Raw genomic sequence first — 20,518 nt, 5'->3', positions numbered from 1 at the left:
AGCCAATCACTGCAATGCCCTTCTCTAAGATGGTGGGGACCAGGACCTATGTCATCACGCTGCCCACACTCTGCGTTTACCTTCATTGGCTGAGAAATGGCGCTTTTCGCGTCATTGAAACGCGACTTTGGCGCGAAAGTCGAGTACCGCATGGCCGACCCCGCACAGGGGTCGGATCGGGTTTCATGAAACCCGACTTTGTCAAAAGTCGGCGACTTTTGAAAATGTTCGACCCGTTTCGCTGAACCCTAGTCAGGTCTATCAGCCTGAAACTTCTGCAGCACGCGCCGCAAATCAGGGGAGATGGCAGACAAAATTACACCCTCTTTGAGAATACCCGCCGGCTCAGGAACACCCGGAGAGTCAGGCACAAAACTCCTTGACAGGGCATCAGCCTTCACATTCTTAGAGCCCGGAAGGTACGAAACCACAAAATCAAAACGGGAGAAAAAAAACGAACATCGAGCCTGTCTCGGATTCAACCATTTGGCAGACTCAAGATAAGTCAAATTCTTGTGATCTGTCAAGACCACCACGCGATGCTTGGCTCCTTCAAGCCAATGACGCCACTCCTCGAATGCCCACTTCATGGCCAACAACTCTCGATTACCAACATCATAATTATGCTCAGCAGGCGAAAACTTTCTAGAAAAGAAAGCACATGGCTTCATCACCGAGCCATCAGAACTTCTTTGCGACAAAACAGCCCCTGCTCCAATCTCAGAAGCATCAACCTCAACCTGAAACGGGAGCGAAACATCTGGCTGGCACAACACAGGGGCAGAAGAAAAACGACACTTCAACTCCTGAAAAGCCTCTACAGCTGCAGAAGACCAATTGATCACATCAGCACCCTTCTTGGTCAAATCAGTCAACGGTTTAGCAACACAAGAAAAATTAGCGATGAAGCGCCGATAAAAATTAGCAAAGCCCAGGAACTTTTGCAGGCTCTTCACAGATGTCGGCTGAGTCCAATCGTAAATGGCCTGGACTTTAACAGGGTCCATCTCGATAGTAGAAGGGGAAAAAATGAACCCCAAAAATGAAACTTTCTGAACTCCAAAGAGACACTTTGACCCCTTCACAAACAAGGAATTCGCACGAAGGACCCGGAACACCATTCTGACCTGCTTCACATGAGACTCCCAATCATCTGAAAAGACCAAAATATCATCCAAATACACAATCAGGAATTTATCCAGGTACTCTCGGAAGATGTCATGCATAAAGGACTGAAATACTGATGGAGCATTGGAAAGCCCGAATGGCATAACCACGTACTCAATATGGCCCTCTGGCGTATTAAATGCTGTTTTCCATTCATCGCCTTGTTTAATACGCGCAAGATTATACGCCCCTCGAAGATCTATCTTGGTGAACCAACCAGCCCCTTTAATACGAGCAAACAAATCAGACAGCAACGGCAAAGGATACTGAAATTTGACTGTAATTTTATTAAGAAGGCGGTAATCAATACAAGGTCTCAAAGAACCATCCTTCTTGGCCACAAAAAAGAACCCTGCTCCTAACGGGGATGACGACGGGCGAATATGGCCTTTCTCTAAGGATTCCTTTATATAACTCCGCATAGCGGCGTGTTCTGGCACAGATAAATTGAACAATCGGCCCTTAGGAAACTTACTACCAGGAATCAAATTAATAGCACAATCGCAATCCCTATGAGGAGGTAGGGCACCGGATTTGGGCTCATCAAATACATCCCTGTAATCCGACAAAAACTCAGGAACTTCAGAAGGAGTGGAAGATGAAATAGACAAAAATGGAACATCACCATGTACCCCCTGGCAACCCCAGCTGGACACAGACATAGATTTCCAGTCCAATACTGGATTATGAACCTGTAGCCATGGCAACCCCAAAACGACCACATCATGTAGATTATGCAACACCAGAAAGCGGATATCCTCCTGATGTGCAGGAGCCATGCACATGGTCAATTGGGTCCAGTACTGAGGCTTATTCTTGGCCAAAGGCGTAGCATCAATTCCTCGCAATGGAATAGGATACTGCAAGGGCTCCAAGAAAAAACCACAGCGCCTAGCATACTCCAAGTCCATCAAATTCAGGGCAGCGCCTGAATCCACAAATGCCATAACAGAATAGGATGACAAAGAGCAAATCAGAGTAACGGACAATAGAAATTTAGACTGTACCGTACCAATGGTGGCAGACCTAGCGAACCGCTTAGTGCGCTTAGGACAATCGGAGATAACATGAGTGGAATCACCACAGTAAAAACATAGCCCATTCCGACGTCTGTGTTCTTGCCGTTCAGCTCTGGTCAAAGTCCTATCACATTGCATAGGCTCAGGCCCATGCTCAGATAGTGCCGCCAAATGGTGCACAGCTTTACGCTCACGCAAGCGTCGATCGATCTGAATGGCCAAAGACATAGACTCATTCAGACCAGCAGGCATGGGAAATCCCACCATGACATCCTTATGGGCTTCAGAGAGACCCTTTCTGAAGATTGCTGCCAGGGCACATTCATTCCACTGAGTGAGCACAGACCACTTTCTAAACTTATGACAATATATCTCCGCTTCATCCTGACCCTGACACAGAGCCAGCAAGATTTTCTCTGCCTGATCCACTGAATTAGGTTCGTCACAAAGCAATCCAAGCGCCAGGAAAAACGCATCAACATCACGCAATGCCGGATCTCCTGGCGCAAGGCAAAATGCCCAGTCTTGAGGGTCACCACATAACAAAGAAATAATGATCTTTACTTGTTGAACAGGGTCACCTGAGGAGCGAGGCTTCAAGGCAAGAAACAATTTACAATTATTTTTGAAATTCAAGAACTTAGATCTATCACCAAAAAACAAATCAGGAATTGGAATCCTAGGCTCTGACATCGGATTCTGAACCACAAAATCTTGAATGTTTTGTACCCTTGTAGTGAGATTATCCATCCAAGAGGACAGACCTTGAATGTCCATGTTTACACCTGTGTCCTGAACCACCCAGAGGTAAAGGGGAAAAGAGAGACAAAACACACTGCAAAGAAAAAAAAATGGTCTCAGAACTTCTCTTATCCCTCTATTGAGATGCATTAGTACTTTGGGCCACCTGTACTGTTATGACCTGGTGGTCAGGACAATAATGGACCTGGTGGTTAAGAGCACACGGAATGACCTGATAGTTACTGATAATAAAGGACGAGCTCTGGGACGTGGGAACTCTGCTGACCGCAATCCCTAATCCTATCACACACATTAGAAATAGCCGTGGATTGCTCCTAACGCTCCCTATGCAACTCGGCACAGCCTAAGGAACTAGCTAGCCCTGAAGATAGAAAAATAAAGCCTACCTTGCCTCAGAGAAATTCCCCAAAGGAAAAGGCAGCCCCCCACATATAATGACTGTGAGTAAAGATGAAAATACAAACACAGAGATGAAATAGATTTAGCAAAGTGAGGCCCGACTTACTGAACAGACTGAGGATAGGAAAGGTTGCTTTGCGGTCAGCACAAAAACCTACAAAAAGACCACGCAGAGGGCGCAAAAAGACCCTCCGCACCGACTCACTGTGCAGAGGCGCTCCCTCTGCGTCCCAGAGCTTCCAGCAAGCAAGACAACAAAAAATAGCAAGCTGGACAGAAAAATAGCAAACCAAAGAAAATACAAGCAGGAACTTAGCTTCTGCTGGGAAGACAGGTCACAAGAACGATCCAGGAGTGAACTAGACCAATACTGGAACATTGACAGGTGGCATGGAGCAAAGATCTAAGTGGAGTTAAATAGAGCAGCCAGCTAACGAATTAACCTCATCACCTGTGGAAGGAAACTTAGAAACACCCACCAGAGGAAGTCCATGGACAGAACCAGCCGAAGTACCATTCATGACCACAGGAGGGAGCCCGACAACAGAATTCACAACACCCTCCTCTATGTTTCTTCCAAGGGGCATTGGAGTTCCACCAAATTTTTGGCAGCTGTTGCTTCACTGCATAGGCAAACACTATGGGAGACCCACTTCCTAATAATTGGAACATTTTTCATTAGACCCTGTTCTACATCTCTTCAAAGGGGCATTGGAGTGCCTCCAAATTTTTGGCAGCCCTTGCATTCACTGCATAGGAAAATACTATGGGAGAACCACTTCATAATAATGGGAACATTGTTTTCAGGAGGCTCTCTGACCTCTATGTTTCTTCCAAGAGGCATTGGAGTGCCTCCAATTTTTTGGCAGCCGTTGGTTCACTGCATACCCAAACACTAAAGGCCACTTGATGGCCCTATAAAAATAGGCTTTGTGACTTTGAGTCCCTCCTTCACAATTGAAACAGGATGTGTCTGATGATGTGTCACACACCACATGGCCAGATAAGGTTGTAAAATTTTAAAATGACATTTCCCAGTGAATGGATTTATCTTGGTCGAAAGCAATGCTAAAGTTCAAAAATGCATGCAAAAAACGCTATGTGTGAACACACCCCAAGGTGTGGAGGAGCATTTTTGTTTTTGGTTATTTATTTTGCTTTATATTAATAAATAATCTTTATTTATATAGCGCCAACATATTCCGCAGCGCTTTACAGCTTTACAGTTTCAAACACAACAGTCATAAGTAACAACGTTAACAATACATTAATTAAAGCACAATAAGACGACCCTGCTCGTGAGAGCTTACAACCTACAATGAGGTGGGGGAGATACAAAGTACAGGTGTGTATTTACAATGATGTTGTTAGGTGTCGAGTTCCCGCCTCTGCACAGGGTGAATCTCAAACCATCTCCGCTGCGGTCTCCCATTCTTCTCCAGCTGCAGTGGAGTCTGCTCAGCGGAGACGTCGGGCCCAGCATCTAGCTCAGGATAATACTGGACGACTGGTTACTACTGCCCTTCCAGGCTCTGTTCTTGTAGCCAGCAATGTTCAGCAGCGAGCAGGTCTTTCTGGGACTAAGTCCAGATTTTCCCTTTCTGATCATGCCCACGGGATGACCTCCCATTGGAGGTCGGGGGTCACATGCTTAGATACTGCAGCTAATCCCATTGGTCCTCTAGGAAGGTCCTAAAGGTGTTCTTCTTCTGTGGCAGACTCCCATTGGTCCTTCTCGGAAGGTCTTGTACTTGCTGCAGCTATAAAAGGTTTGCATGGCTGCACGGCCATGCGCTAGTATACAATTGTTATCGTGTGTGTGTTGATGAGTGCAAGTCGTTGCTTTAAAAACCCATCCCTTGTGTATGACTGTTCGCGTAAGGTGTATGGCTGCAATCTAGTGCCCGGCTGAACGCACAGCTTTAACACACGAAACAGCATCTAACTGCTGTGACCGCCAGTGCAGCGCCATGCGCTATTAGAGCGCTTACCTTACCCAAGTCTGGGTGGTTAGTGGTGTCCGCTAGTGTGGCACAGCATGCACTTCTGTGCATATTAGTTTCCTCTGATACCCCAATTGTGGTGTCGATCGCAAGAGGTCTACACTAACTCTAATCCTGTGTCCTGGGATAGAGTTCTGTGGTTCCTTGCTTGCGCTCTCTGTGCGGTACCGTGACCCTGCGACTTAACAGGGATCGCTTTCTTCATGCAGGGTGAAGTTAACCCATGTGTGTATCCTCATTGTACCGCCATATAGTCCGTCATTACTTAGCAGTAGGTTCCATCTCTGCACGGTGGACCCAGGGCTGCGAACACACCTTATTTTATCTATTTAATTATTTGGTGCATTCCGCTAGCCCTAACAGATGTATTTACAATGATGGTCCAGCCATCTTCAGGGAGTGGGGGATAGATGGAAGTAGTGAATGGGCCACACACAACCATAAAATGACTTTGATTAGGGAACGTGATAGGCCGCTCTGAAGAAATGTGTTTTGAGGGAGCGCATAAAACTATGCAAATTGTGAATAGTCCCAATATCTTGGGGTAGAGCATTCCAGAGTCGGGAGTGGGAGGTATGGATTAGTGTAGAGATTAGTCGAAAGTGATTTGCTGAGTGCAGAGGTCGGTTAGGCTGATAGAAAGTAATGAGGGAGGAGATGTAAGGGGGTGCTGCACTGTGAAGAGCTTTGTGGGTGAGAACAAGTGCTTTAAATTGGATTCTATAATGAACGGGCAGCCAGTGTAACGACTGGCGAAGAGCAGACGTGTCTGAGTAACGATTAGCTAGATAGACAACCCTGGCTGCTGCATTAAGGATAGACTGGAGAGGGGAAAGTCGAGTAAGGGGGAGGCCAATTAATAGAGCATTGCAGTAGTCCAGGCGGGAGTGGATTAGGGCAACAGTGAGGGTTTTTGTTGTTTCCATAGTGAGAAAATGGCAGATTTTAGAGATGTTCTTTAGGTGTAAGCGGCACGAGAGGGCAAGAGATTGTATATGGGATGTGAAGGAGAGATGGGAGTTAAACGTAACACCCAGTCAGCGTGCCTGCTGCCGGGGTGTTATTATGGTGCCACCCATGGAGAGGGAAACGTCAGGTTTAGGGAGGTTAGTAGATGGTGGGAGCAGAAGAAGTTCAGTTTTGGAAAGGTTGAGTTTCAGATAGAGAGCGGACATGATGTCGGAGACTGCGGACAGACAGTCACTGGTGTTCTGTAGTACAGTGAAAGTAAGATCAGGAGAAGACGTGTATAGTTGAGTGTCGTCGGCATAAAGATGGTACTGAAAGCCAAATCTGCTGATGGTCTGTCCAATTGGGGCCGTGTAGAGAGAGAAGAGAAGGGGGCCAAGGATTGAGCCCTGAGGTATCCCAACAGTGAGAGGAAGAGGAGACGAAGTGGAGCCGGAGAACAGAAAACTGAAGGAGCGGTCAGAAAGATAGGAGGAGAACCAGGAGAGAGTAGTGTCCTTAATGCCTAGTGACTGGAGCCTAGAGAGTAGGAGAGGGTGGTCAACAGTGTCGAAAGTTGCAGAAAGATCGAAAAGAATGAGCAGAGAGTGATCACTGTTACATTTTGCTAATATTAAAGTCATTACCCTGAAAAGGATGTTCCTTAACATATTTCCCAGGAAAATCCATTTTAGTTTCCTTTTTGTATGTTTTATTGTGAGTCTGTATAAGTAGCATAAGATTCTGACAACATTGTTCACAGCAGTGACCTGGGAGTCAGAAATGTTTCCTGGTGTCTTCCCCATGCTGTTCCTATGTCATTTGAGCACTGTTCCCATTGATTTCTGCAATTTCTAGTCCCTCTGCAGACGTCAGGGAAGGGGGGCTGCCGGATAAATGCTCGAGTTTCCCATAGACTTACACTGGACTCGTTGCTCGGGTTGAGCACCCGAGCATTCCAATTTGCTCGACCCGAGCAACGAGCACCTGAGCATATTAGTGCTCACCCATCACTACTTCTGACAGGTCACTGATCCCTCACTGACCTACCCCCTAGTTTTATAGTCTGAATAATAAAACTATATATATATATATATTTATTTTATTTTTTTTATTTTAATCCCCTTCTGCAGGCGGTGCCTGCGCTGCAGCATGATCGCATCCTTAGTGTGCATTTAATTATTGTTTTTGATGGTATCCATAAATTCATTAAAAAGATCAGTTTGAAAATGGTACCGGCCACGCCTGCGCAGTAGCCGCTATCGGCGATACGATAGCGGCTACTGCGCAGGCGCCACCATTTTGCTGGAGAAAAAAAATTGCCTCATTCAAGATGGCAATCCAATGGATTCTACTGTGCAGGTGCTGGCAGCGCCATCTTGGGAGAGGTAGTTTTTCTTTCTGTAGCAAGATTGTGACGCCTGCGCAGTAGGAGGTATCGGATTGCTTCCAAATCTGACAAATTGTTACAATGTCTTAACACAATTTTATGTATCTATCAAAACCTAAGATTCAGTACATATCAATTATAATACATATATAATACTGAGCTTTATTCCTTTCCACTCCCATCCACACCAATATCAAGGTAAAAAATGGCCATGATATCTAAGCTTGTCACAAGGTAACGTCTTAAATATGTACAGGTAATTTTCCTAATCTAATCTGGCTTTATTTTCTGACTGTATATTTTATTCCCTTTTTTTTAATGTAACTTCAGGACACTTATCTTGCCCAAGTTACTGTAACAGGAGATCAGATATTTGCTTTACAACAGACACCTGCATATAAAGAAAGAATAGGTTCAGAGACTATGTGCATAGGTCATTTTAGCAGGGAGATGGATACATTAGGAGAAGCTGTGCTCTATCTTCTGATATTAATGGTGGATATTATGTTATCTGCTACCAAAGTGTAAGGACATGATAGTGCAAGGTATGAGGCCTTATTCACATCTCAGATTTTTGGCCAGTATTTTTAAGACAAAAACAGAAGCCGCTCAAAAACACAGAACAGGCATGAACCTTTTCATCATTGTTTAGTACTTTTATAGGAAGAAAAAAAACCTGGGTTAATGGTTCATTAACTGCAGTACAGTTCAAGATTACCAAATTCTCCTATCTACATCATTGTGGCCTGTGACTCTTCGCTGGAGCTGCTACCTGCAAACATGAGTGCGCCAGTTTGAGTCTCGTGAGAGCAGAAGGGAATAGCTTAATTTATGTAGAGTGTTGAGGCCCCGCAGCGGAGGAGGAGCTACAGAGCGATGAAGATGTCAGGGAGAGGCGAGTAGAAGCCGCCACAGCTCCTCTGAATGTGGGAAACCTTAACATAAGGGTATTTCCACCACCAGTTTTGTAATAAACTTCAAAAATGCCTCATTGACTTGAAAAACAAATGGTGGTTAGATTGCCACTTATCATATAGTGATAGCTTGTCCTATTGATTTGTCAGCCTTTTCTGTAATAGGAGACCACCACGTTCATGGATATAGACTTCATAATCGTAATGATGCTATTGAAATTTATAGTGCAGGGAATGAAAAACTGAAATAATATGTGCAGCTAAACCTAATACAGCACATACAGTAATTTGGAAGAATAAATTCACAAGTGAAGCCAAATTTCAAACAATACAAAAAAGTCATAAATGTATAAAGTATTTTTTCCGATGCTAATGATGCTTGTTGGTGTAATGTGCCTGGAATGTCACTCATGTTTTCCTGCGTTGACAGATTCTGTTACATTTTAACAGAAATGAGATGCCTTCCTCTTACAGTTTACAGGCTGAATCGTTTAGTGGAGAGGAACCAATCTGAAGTATTTCATGCATGAATGCTTAAACTGTTTTCAAAATTGTTTAATAGACATCTCATGTCTGACATTTCACAAGAGACTATTGTTTTCAAAAAATGTGAAAATATGAATAGTTATAAATTGTAAGTCACGTGTGTTCAAAACTACAACAAAAGCCGCTGTTCAATAATGGTATCAGTTGTCACTCCTACTACATATTGCTGAGCACCATGCAGCTGAATTGCATAACAGGGTCAACAAAATTACTTTCAGAAAATACCCCAGGTGAATGAATGGATCAGGTTCAGGTCAGCTTCCAGCACTGTTTTGATGACATGTAATTTGCACAAGATTAATTAAAAAGTTTGAGTATTAACTTACTCTAATGTTTTTTTCTTAGGTGCTTCAGAGTGGACGTCTTGGTTTAATGTAGACCATCCAGAAGGTGATGGAGATTATGAAACAGTAGAAGCCATTCGCTTTTATTATCCACAGCGTTTGTGCATTAGACCTATTGCTCTTGAAGCAAGAACCACCGAATGGAATAGGCCAAAGGACACCAAAGAGGTTGTACACTCTAATCCAAAAAAGGGCTTCTGGTGCATCAACAAAGAGCAACCGAGAGGACAAAATTGTTCCAACTACTATGTTAGGTTTCAATGTCCACTTGGTAAGAAAGATATGACTATATCCAAGGCCAACATTTGTTTTTACAGAACTAGTGTCACATGGAAAATAATGAAACATGAATTTTCTAAACACAGTATGGAATGGATTAGAGGAATTTATTAAAGTGTTTTACTCATCATACAAAAGGCATCACACATTTCCAGTAAAGTGATTACTGTAATAATGCCACCCATTTTGCATGGAAATGCAACACATGTCTCTTTTGAAAAGAGCCATGTTGTGCTTCCTTGCACAATGTGTATCTGGGAATGCAATTGTTCACAAGATCTGCATTGCTTTAATTTGTCAGAATCTCACTAATCAGAATCGTATGGCTTTTTCTGTGCTTAACCCCTTAGTGACAGAGCCAAATTTTTCAACAGATCCCAGTGATTTTTAGACTGTTTTTTGTAACACATTATACTTTATGATAATGATAAATTTAGGTCGATATGTTTTGTGTTTATCTATAAAAAATATCAGAAATTTGATAAAAATGTTAAAAAAATTAGCAATTTTCAAACTTTGAATGATTATCCCTTTAATCCAGATAGTCATACCAAAGCAAAACAATAATAAATAACATTTTCCACATGTCTGCTTTACATCAGCACCATTTGTAAAATGTTATTTTATTTTATTAGCATTTTAGGAGGTTTAAAAATGTAGCAGTAATTTTTTATTTTTTCAAGGAAATTTACAAAATTTATTTTTTTATGTTTGAAGTGCCTTTAGAGGTCCCATATATTGGGAAAAAACCCCAAATTATACCATTTTAAAAACAGCACCCCCTGACATAATGAAAACTGCAGTCAGGTAGTTTATTAACCCTTCAGGTGATTTTCAGGAATTACGGTAATACAAAGTTGCATGACAGAATTGAAAATGTGTATTTTTACCACCTAAATGCTGATAACTTCTGAACAGGTTACATCAGCTGTCAGACTCTAAGGCCGCTATTTGGTCATGATTGGCCATGGCAAACATCAGGACCACTCAATCATGATCTGAGAGCACCAATTGGAATAAAGAGGAAGCCCCCACACTCTGTTAACCATTTATATGATGTAGTCACTATTGACAGCAGAATGTAAGGGGTTAAACAGATTTGGAAGGTGCAAACACTGACAGCTGCTGGATTGTCACCTGTATGGGGATGCTAGTCTCTTATATCTCTGGTCAGTTAAAAGACGTATTGGCGGTCATTAAGGGGTTTGGGATTATCTCATTTATTTGTTTTAACTTAAAAGTCTAAAAGTTAAAAATGTTGCTTACACAGCACTGCAAATCATCAATAAATACAGTAGTATATATTACAAAGATACTGTATATCAGTACATCATAAGACCTGATATTTAAACTCAAGCCAGCAATATTTATTATTAAAGTAATAAGGTAAAGGTATAGAAATGTGCAGACATTAAGTATTTATTATCCCCACTAGATGTGAATGATGCAAGTCAATTAACATTTCAAGACACTAAACTGTTCTGAATCACACTTAAATAGAGGTGGAAGGTATAAAATATATGAGACTGCCTTGGACCACAATCACTTCTATCTGAGTTTTACATTTGTAAGTTTTGCATCTAGAAATTCCTGTAACTCACTTTGTGACACGTGTTGAGTTGTATTTTATGTAATTCCTATACGTTTCACGTGTTCATAGTAATATCCTATTACTTGGAAGGAATTGGGTGAAATAAATGTCAAGTACTTTTATTTCTATTAACTCTGACAAAAAATAAAACATTTTGAGCTATAATTACATCTTCCTCATAGCTAGTGTTGAGCGATACCTTCCGATATCCATAAGTATCGGTATCGGATTGTATCTGCCGATATTCGAAAAATATCGGATATCGCCGATACCGATACTCGATACCAATGCAAGTAAATAGGACCAAAATATCGGACTTAAAATAAACCCTTTCTTTCCTTGTAGGTTAATTCTACATGAAGGAAAACAACTAAGAATAATGTAGAATTGGGGGAGATGGAGGAGACATTAAAGGCATAGAGGTTTAGCCCAATCAAATGGAATAGCAGGAATTAATTTTTTTTTTAAGACGTTCAGAGTTACAAAGCTATTGACTATGTTACGATTTTTTATATTTAGTCAGATATTTATGTTTCACTACTTCCATGCTGTTCATTCACCTTCTTTTTAACTTCTCCCACACTTTCTTCTTCATCATCCTCAGCAGAATCATCTTTTCCACCAACTTCTCCTTCGCCTTATTCATCTTCTTCATCACCTTCTTCCTATTATTCTTTTTTTTACATTCTTCATATTCTTTTTATTCAACTATTATTCTTCTTCATATTCAACTTCTTCAGCTTCTTCATATTTTTCTTCTTCATCATATTCTTATTTGTGACAGGCATTCCTGTAGTTGTTATCTATAAAGGTTTAAAGATTACACCTTCTGTTCTGCCTGTCACAAAAGATTTACAACAGGATTTTTCCGCGTTCAGTTTGGCCTGCAGCAGCAGGTTTTTTCCAGGGGCACTACGAGGAGGAACGGACTCACCCCCATACACTGCTTAGTTTTCTTCTGCTTATAATTTAGATAACATCTTTTTCTCTGATTTTTAGTCTTATGCTTAATGTTCTTCTGCTTTTTGTTCTGCAGCTTCTTGTTCTTCTGCTTCTCGGTCTTCAGGGTCGTCATCTTTAGGGTCTTGAACTTGGAAATGTATCAGAAGGTGCAAGAGCAAAAGACCCTGCCGAGAACCAGCTGACGGTACTGGAACCCGGATGGTTACCTGAAGGTACAAGAGCCAATGGAACAACCGAGGACCAGCTGACATTACTGGAACCCGGTTACTAAGCAGGAGTTACCCGTGCCAGAAAGCACTACCAAGGACCACCTGACGTTGGTGGAACACGCATATCCAGAAGGAGGGACCTAAGCCAAAGGCTCTGCCCAGAACCAGCTGACGGTACTGGAACCAGGATGGGGAGCAGAAGGTACAAGAGCAAAAGACACTGCCGAGAACCAGCTGCGGTAATGGAACCCGGATGGCTAGCCGAAGGTACAAGAGCCAATGGAACAACCGAGGACCAGCTGACGTTACTGGAACCCAGTTACTAAGCAGGAGGTACCCATGCCAGAAAGCACTACCAAGGACCACCTGATGTTGGTGGAACTCGGATACCCAGAAGGAGGCACCTAAGCTAAAGGCTCTGCCTGGAACCAGCTGACGGTACTGGAACCAGGATGGGGAGCAGAAGGTACAAGAGCAAAAGACACTGTCGAGAACCAGCTGACGGTACTGGAGCCCGGATGGCTAGCCAAAGGTACAAGAGCCAATGGAACAACCGATGACCAGCTGACGTTACTGGAACCTGGTTACTAAGCAGGAGGTACCTGTGCCAGAAAGCACTACCAAGGACCACCTGACTTGGTGGAACTCGGATACCCAGAAGGAGGCACCTAAGCCAAAGGCTCTGCCCGGAACCAGCTGATGGTACTGGAACCAGGATGCGGAGCAGAAGGTACAAGAGCAAAAGACCCTGCCAAGAACCAGCTGATGGTACTGGAACCCGGATGGCTAGCCGAAGGTACAAGAGCCAATGGAACAACCGAGGACCAGCTGGCGTTACTGGAACCCGGTTACTAAGCAGGAGGTACCCGTGCCAGAAAGCACTACCAAGGACCACCTGATGTTGGTGGAACTCAGATACCCAGAAGAAGACACCTAAGCCAAAGGCTCTGCCCGGAACCAGCTGACGGTACTGGAACCAGGGGGACCTATTCAAGTTTGTGTTCCTAAGAACCAGCTAATGATGCTGGAACTCAGATAGGCAGCAGAAGGTCCACAGGAAAAAAAAATTGCTAGGCCGTGAGCCGCCATAGTTACCGAAAACCCACAGTCCAACAGGGGGAGCTTGTCCTATTGGCACAATGGAACCAGGCTTCATTGCCAGTTCCCACAGCCCTCATAGGAAGCACCTAAACTGCAGGCACCATAGAGTCGGCTAACCAGACCGCAACACGACAGGAAAACTTATTGGAGGCAAAGTGACCTTGACACTACCCGGAAACAGCTGGCGTGCTGGAACCGGGCTGGGCAGGCGGGAGTACCCGTGCCAAAGACAATTCTGAGCAGCAACTGGCAGTGTTGGAACCCAGGGAATGCAGGAGAAGCCGAGTATAGGCCGAAGCCTGCACTGGAGGCACTTTAATATCTGTTGTTGTGTCAGCATGGCGGTCGCAGGACACATTACCGGATACACAGCTGGGGATCAGCTGATGTTACTGAAACCCAAAAACATGGCAACAAGTGTTGAATGTGCAGACGGCACTTCCGGGCAGCAACTGGTGGTGTTGGAGCCCAGGGACAGCAGGAGGTGCAGAGTGTAGGCCGAAACCTGCACTAGAGGCAGTTTAATATCTGTTGTTGTGTCAGCGTGGCGGTCGCAGGACACATTGCTGGATACACAGCTGGGGATCAGCTGACGTTACTGAAACCCAAGAACACGCAGCAAGTGTTGACTGTGCAGATGGCACTTCCGGGCAGCAACTGGCGGTGTTGGAGCCCAGGGACAGCAGGAAGAGCAGAGTGTAGGCCGAAGCCTGCACTAGAGGTAGTTTAATATCTGTTGTTGTGTCAGCGTGGCGGTCGCAGGACACATTGCCGGAAACACAGCTGGGGATCAGCTGACGTTACTGAAACCCAAGAACACGGCAGCAAGTGTTGACTGTGCAGACGGCACTCCCGGGCAGCAACTGGTGGTGTTGGAGCCCAGGGACAGCAGGAGGAGCAGAGTGTAGGCCGAAGCCTGCACTGGAGGCAGTTTAATATCTGTTGTTGTGTCAGCGTGGCGATCGCAGGACACATTGCCGAATACACAGCTGTGGATCAGCTGACGTTACTGAAACCCAAGAACATGGCAGCAAGTGTTGACTCTGCAGATGGCACTTCCAGGCAGCAACTGGCGGTGTTGGAGCCCAGGGACAGCAGGAGGAGCAGAGTGTAGGTCGAAGCCTGCACTGGAGGCAGTTTAATATCTGTCATTGTGTCAGCATGGTGATCGCAGGACACATTGCCGGATACACAGCTGGGGATCATCTGACGTTACTGAAACCCACTGACACATGAGCGAGTGTTTTTCTCTCTGCAGCCAGCACTTCCGGGCACCAACTGGCGGTGTTTGTGCCCAGGGAATCCAGGAGAAACAGAGTGTAGGCCGAGGCCTGCACTGGAGGCAGTTTAATGTCTGTTGTTGTGTCAGCGTGGCGGTCGCAGGACACTTTGCCGGATACACAGCAGGGGAACAGCTGACGTTACTGAACCCCACTGACACATGAGCGAATGTTTTTCTCTGTGCAGCCAGCTCTTCCGAGCACCAACTGGCGGTGTTGAAGCCCAGGGAAAGCAGGAGGAGCAGACTTTAGTTATAGCCGCACACACAGCAGGGGAGCAGCTGATGTTACTGAACCACAATGACAGAGGAGCGACTGTTGACTGTGCAGACAGCACTTCCGGGCAACAACTGGCGGTGTTGAAGCCCAGGGAAAGCAGGAGGAGCAGACTTTAGTTATTGCCGCATGCACAGCAGGGGAGCAGCTGATGTTAATGAACCCCAATAACAGGAGCGACTGTTGACTGTGCAGACAGCACTTCCGGGCAACAACTGGCGGTGTTGAAGCCCAGGGAAAGCAGGAGGAGCAGACTTTAGTTATTGCCGCACACACAGCATGGGAGCAGCTGATGTTACTGAACCCCAATAACAGGAGCGACTGTTGACTGTGCAGACAGCTCTTCCGGGCAACAACTGGCAGTGTTGAAGCCCAGGGAAAGCAGGAGGAGCAGACTTTAGTTATTGCCGCACACACAGCAGGGGAACAGTTGACGTTACTGAAAGCCAATAACAGAGGAGCGACTGTTGACTGTGCAGACAGCACTTCCGGGCAACAACTGGCGGTGTTGAAGCTCAGGGAAAGCAGGAGGAGCAGACTTTAGTTATTGCTGCACACACAGCAGGGGAACAGTTGACGTTACTGAAACCCAATAACACTGGGTCATGTGTTGACTGTGCAGACGGCACTTCTGAGCAGCAACTGGCGGTGTTGGAGCCCAAGGATTACAGTTCAGGTGGTAGAAACATGAACACAACAGGAGACCTGGATACTGTTGCCAACCAATTATTTAATCTGGAAGAGGAGTGGCAAATTCCTGTGAGATCCAGGCCTTGTTCATTTTCAGAAAAGTAAGCCAGTCAACGTTATTGGAGGATAGTCACATGCGACGGTCTGTTAGTATACCACCTGCAGCACTAAAGACGTGTTCTGATAATACACTAGCAGCAGGGCAAGCCAGCACCTCCAATGCATACTGGCTAAGCTCTGGCCATGTATCCAGCTTAGAGACCCAAACTTGAAGGGGGAAGAGCCGTCTGGGAGTACACTGAGAGGACAAGCCATGTAGTCTGTCACCATCTGACGGAAACGTTGCCTCCTGCTGACTGGAGCCGTCTGTGATGGTGTAGACATTTGTGGCGGGCACACAAAACTTTGCCACTGTTGGGCCATACTAGTCTTGCCTTGTGCTGAGGCACTTCTTCTGCTCCATGCAAAACCTAGCACTATGTCCTTCATAGTGGCTCACTCAGTGGTTGTGAAGTCTGAACGGCGCGCAGTGCGACTTCTTTGCGCCTGATGCAGCTGGTACTCCATTACTGCTGGCTGCTGCTCACACAACCGCTCCAACATATGTAATGTTGAATTCCACCTGGTGGGTAGGTCACATATGATGCAATGTTCCGGAAGGTGGAATCGCCGCTGCAGAGCTGCAATGTGTGATCTTGCCATGCTGGAACGCTGCATGTGAGCACACTCTAGGCGGACCTTGTGCAGCAGTGCAGCAAGATACGGATAGTCCCTCAAGAAACTCTGCACGACCAAGTTGAACACATGTGCCAGACATGGGATGTGAGTGAGGTTACTTAGGGCCAGAGCTGCCACCAGATTTTGGCCATTGCCACACACTACCATGCCTGGCTGGAGATTCGCTGGCACAAACCACACGTCGCTCTCCTGCTTGATGGCATTCCAGAGCTCCTGCGCTCTGTGGCTTTGATTCCCCAAAGAAATTAATTTCAGTATGGCCTGTTGACATTTGGCCACGGCTGTGCTCATATCGGTCGTAACAGGTAAGCGTTCACGGGTCAAGGTGGAGGTAGACCGTGACGGCTCCTGCAGGAATGATTCTGAGGAACTGGAGTGTGAGGAGGAGGCAATGTGTACAGACTGGATTCCTGCAATCATTGGAGTTGGCAGAACACGTACAGCGCCACTCGCAAGATCTGTACCCGGCTCCACAACATTGACCCAAAGGGCAGTGAGGGAAAGGTATCGTCCCTGTCCATGGTGACTGGTCCACGCATCGGTGGTGAGGTGGACCTTGCTACTGACGGCGTTTGGTAGCTCATGTTGAATGTTTCCCTCCACATGCTTTGCAGGGCAGGAACAGCTTGCATGCTGAAATAAAAGCAGCTGGGCATGTTGTATTGTGGGACTGCCATTGCCATCAATTTACGGAAGGTGTCAGTCTCCACCAGCCTGAATGAGAGCATTTCAAGGAACAGTAGTTTTGCAATGCCGGCATTCAAAGCCTGTGCTCAGGGGTGGTTTGCCAAAAATGGCTGCCTTTTCTCCCATGCCTGTGCTACCGATGGCTGTAGAGTGGGCTGGGAGTGTGAGGATGACTGGGAACGTGGTGCTGTGGGTGGAATTACACTGGGTCTCTGGACAACAGTGCCAGAGGTTCTTCCATGGCGATCCTGTGAGGAAGCCGAACCAGATGTGTGTGAGCTGGAGGAAGAGGCTACAACACGAGCTAATGAGGTGGTAGGTGCCGCTGTAGGTTGGCCTAGGTCTTCAGTGTGTTTTTGTAACTCCATCACGTGCTTGGTCCGCACATGTTTCCACATATTTGTGGTATTGAGGTTGCTGACACTTTTCCCTCGTTCGACTTTCTGATGACACAGCTTGCATTTGACCAAGCAAATGTCATCTACAACTGTGTCAAAAAAGGACCAGGCACTGCAAGTCTTGGGAGCGTCCGTTTTGGCTTTTGGAAGAGCGATGCTCCTAATGGGTGCCTAAGTGGAGGCTACAGGCACCGCAGTCTTCCCCCTCCCTCTCCCTCTTTGGGCCGTTCGGGGAATCTCTTCCTCAGAGCTGCTCCCACCACTTTCCTGTACCTCACGCCATGATGGGTCAAGGACCTCATCATCTGCATTACCCTCTTTCACCAACTGCTTCTCCTGGGTAGTCTCGGCAGCACAGTGCGCACCACAAAGTGGTACCTGAGTCTCATCATCAGATGCGTACTGAGGTGTGCTGACCGGAGGCACTGTCCCACCCGCCTCTTCAGAATCAGAGAGACAAAGCTGTTGGGCATCACTGCATACTGCCTCTTCTTCCATTTCTCCAATGCTGCTTGGCTGGCCCCCTCTTTCCAAGCCAGGAGATTCAGAGAACAGAAGTAGAGATGGCTCCTGTCCTGGGCTCTCTGACTGCCTGGGCAATTTGGCAGGTGGTGAAGAGACAGATGGGTGCTCTCCAGTGCTCTGTGCCTGAGAGTACGTGGCACTAATTGAAGTCGGTCGATGCGTTAGCTGCCATCCATCCAACAACGGCTTCAATTTGTTCTTCCGGCAGCAGCGGGGGACGGCAATCTCCTACAAAGCTGCGCAATGAAGGACTGTTCCCTGCTGAAACGTGGTGATGATGAGTCACCGGTGCCCGCAGCAGGCACAGAATCCCCACGTCCTCTCCTTGCTCCACGCCCATGCCCATGTGCCTTAAGGTACCTTCACACATAACAATATCATTAACGATATCGTTGCTTTTTGTGACGTAGCAATGATATCGTTAAGGAAATCGTTATGTGTGACAGCGACCAACGATCAGGCCCCTGCTGGGAGATCGTTGGTCGCTGAACAAAGTCCAGAACTTTATTTCGTCGCTGGATCTCCCGTGGACATCGCTGGATCGGCGTGTGTGACACCGATCCAGCGATGTCTTCACTGGTAACCAGGGTAAACATCGGGTAACTAAGCGCAGGGCCACGCTTAGTAACCCGATGTTTACCCTGGTTACCAGCGTAAAAGTAAAAAAAAACAAACACTACATACTTACCTACCGCTGTCTGTCCCCAGCGCTGTGCTCTGCACTCCTCCTGTACTGGCTGTGAGCGTCGGTCAGCCGGAAAGCAGAGCGGTGACGTCACCGCTCTGCTTTCCGGCCGCTGTGCTCACAGCCAGTACAGGAGGAGTGCAGAGAAGCTGAGCGCCGGGGACAGACAGCGGTAGGTAAGTATGTAGTGATTTTTTTTTTTACTTTTACGCTGGTAACCAGGGTAAACATCGGGTTACTAAGCGCGGCCCTGCGCTTAGTAACCCGATGTTTACCCTGGTTACCCGGGGACTTCGGGATCGTTGGTCGCTGGAGAGCTGTCTGTGTGACAGCTCTCCAGCGACCAAACAGCAACGCTGCAGCGATCCAGATCGTTGTCGGTATCGCTGCATACCTTCTTCATCTTGGTAGACTGATAAAGATAGGCAGAAAAGTACTAAGGGCTTAGTGTGCTTATTCCTGAACAGCTCCTAACAGGTATAAGAAACACTAATTTTCAAAAGTGTGGACTAGACTTTTATATGAGCTAATGTGGCCTACACAACTGTAAAGTGGTGTGTTTGGTGAAAAGCTCCTCTATGTACTCCTATATAGTGTTTTTCCACAATCTAGCAGGATATGGATGGAAAGTGTTGTGAATTCTGTGGCAGAGCTCCCTCCTGTGGTCACAAGTGGTACTTCGGCTGATTCTCTCTGTGAGCTTCCGTTGGTGGAGGAAAGTGGTACTGCGGCTTCTGAGTTTCCTTCCTCAGGTGATGTGGTGAAGTCGTTAGGTGCTGCTCTATTTAACTCCACCTAGTGCTTTGATCCTGGCCTCCAGTCAATGTTCTAGTATTGGACCTGTTTCCTCCTGGATCGTTCCTGTGGCCTGCTGCTCTGCATAGCTAAGTTCTGCTTTGCTATTTTGTTTGCTGTTTTTTCTGTCCAGCTTGTCTATTTGTTTTTTCCTGCTTGCTGGAAGCTCTGGGACGCAGAGGGTGTACCTCCGTGCCGTTAGTTCGGTACGGAGGGTCTTTTTGCCCCCTTTGCGTGGTTTTTGTAGGGTTTTGTGTTGACCGCAAAGTTACCTTTCCTATCCTCGCTCTGTTCAGAAAGTCGGGCCTCACTTTGCTAAATCTATTTCATCTCTACGTTTGTCTTTTCATCTTAACTCACAGTCATTATATGTGGGGGCTGCCTTTTCCTTTGGGGTATTTCTCTGAGGCAAGGTAGGCTTATTTTCTATCTTCAGGCTAGCTAGTTTCTCAGGCTGTGCCGAGTTGCATAGGGAGCGTTAGGCGCAATCCACGGCTGCCTCTAGTGTGGTTGGAGAGGATTAGGGATTGCGGTCAGCAGAGTTCCCACGTCTCAGAGCTCGTTCTATGTTTTTGGGTTATTGTCAGGTCACTGTATGTGCTCTGACCTCTATGTCCATTGTGGTACTGAATTACCTTATCATAACAGTACTGGAGGCCAAAAGTACTAATGATTCTCAATAGAGGGAAAAAAGAAGTTCTGAGACCATTTTTTTTTCTCTGCACTGTGTTTTGCTTTTTTTTCCCCCTAGACATTTGGGTGGTTCAGGACACAGGTGTAGCGATGGACATTAAAGGTCTGTCTTCATG

At 46.0% G+C, this 20,518-nt stretch overlaps 1 protein-coding gene across 1 annotated transcript in view; it reads left to right on the top strand.

The window, feature by feature from the left end:
- The window catches only part of CILP2 (cartilage intermediate layer protein 2), a 273,448-nt gene that overhangs the window by 129,934 nt on the left and 122,996 nt on the right, over positions 1 to 20,518 (top strand). Inside the window, exon 2 of the mRNA XM_069767690.1 lies at positions 9,494 to 9,763. Coding sequence (XP_069623791.1) covers positions 9,494 to 9,763 — 270 coding nt within the window. The remainder of the gene's footprint in view (positions 1 to 9,493; positions 9,764 to 20,518) is intronic.

Source organism: Ranitomeya imitator, chromosome 1 (genome assembly GCF_032444005.1).
Source record: "Ranitomeya imitator isolate aRanImi1 chromosome 1, aRanImi1.pri, whole genome shotgun sequence".
Lineage (NCBI taxonomy): Eukaryota > Metazoa > Chordata > Amphibia > Anura > Dendrobatidae > Ranitomeya > Ranitomeya imitator.
This window is presented reverse-complemented; position numbering and strand designations above follow the sequence as displayed.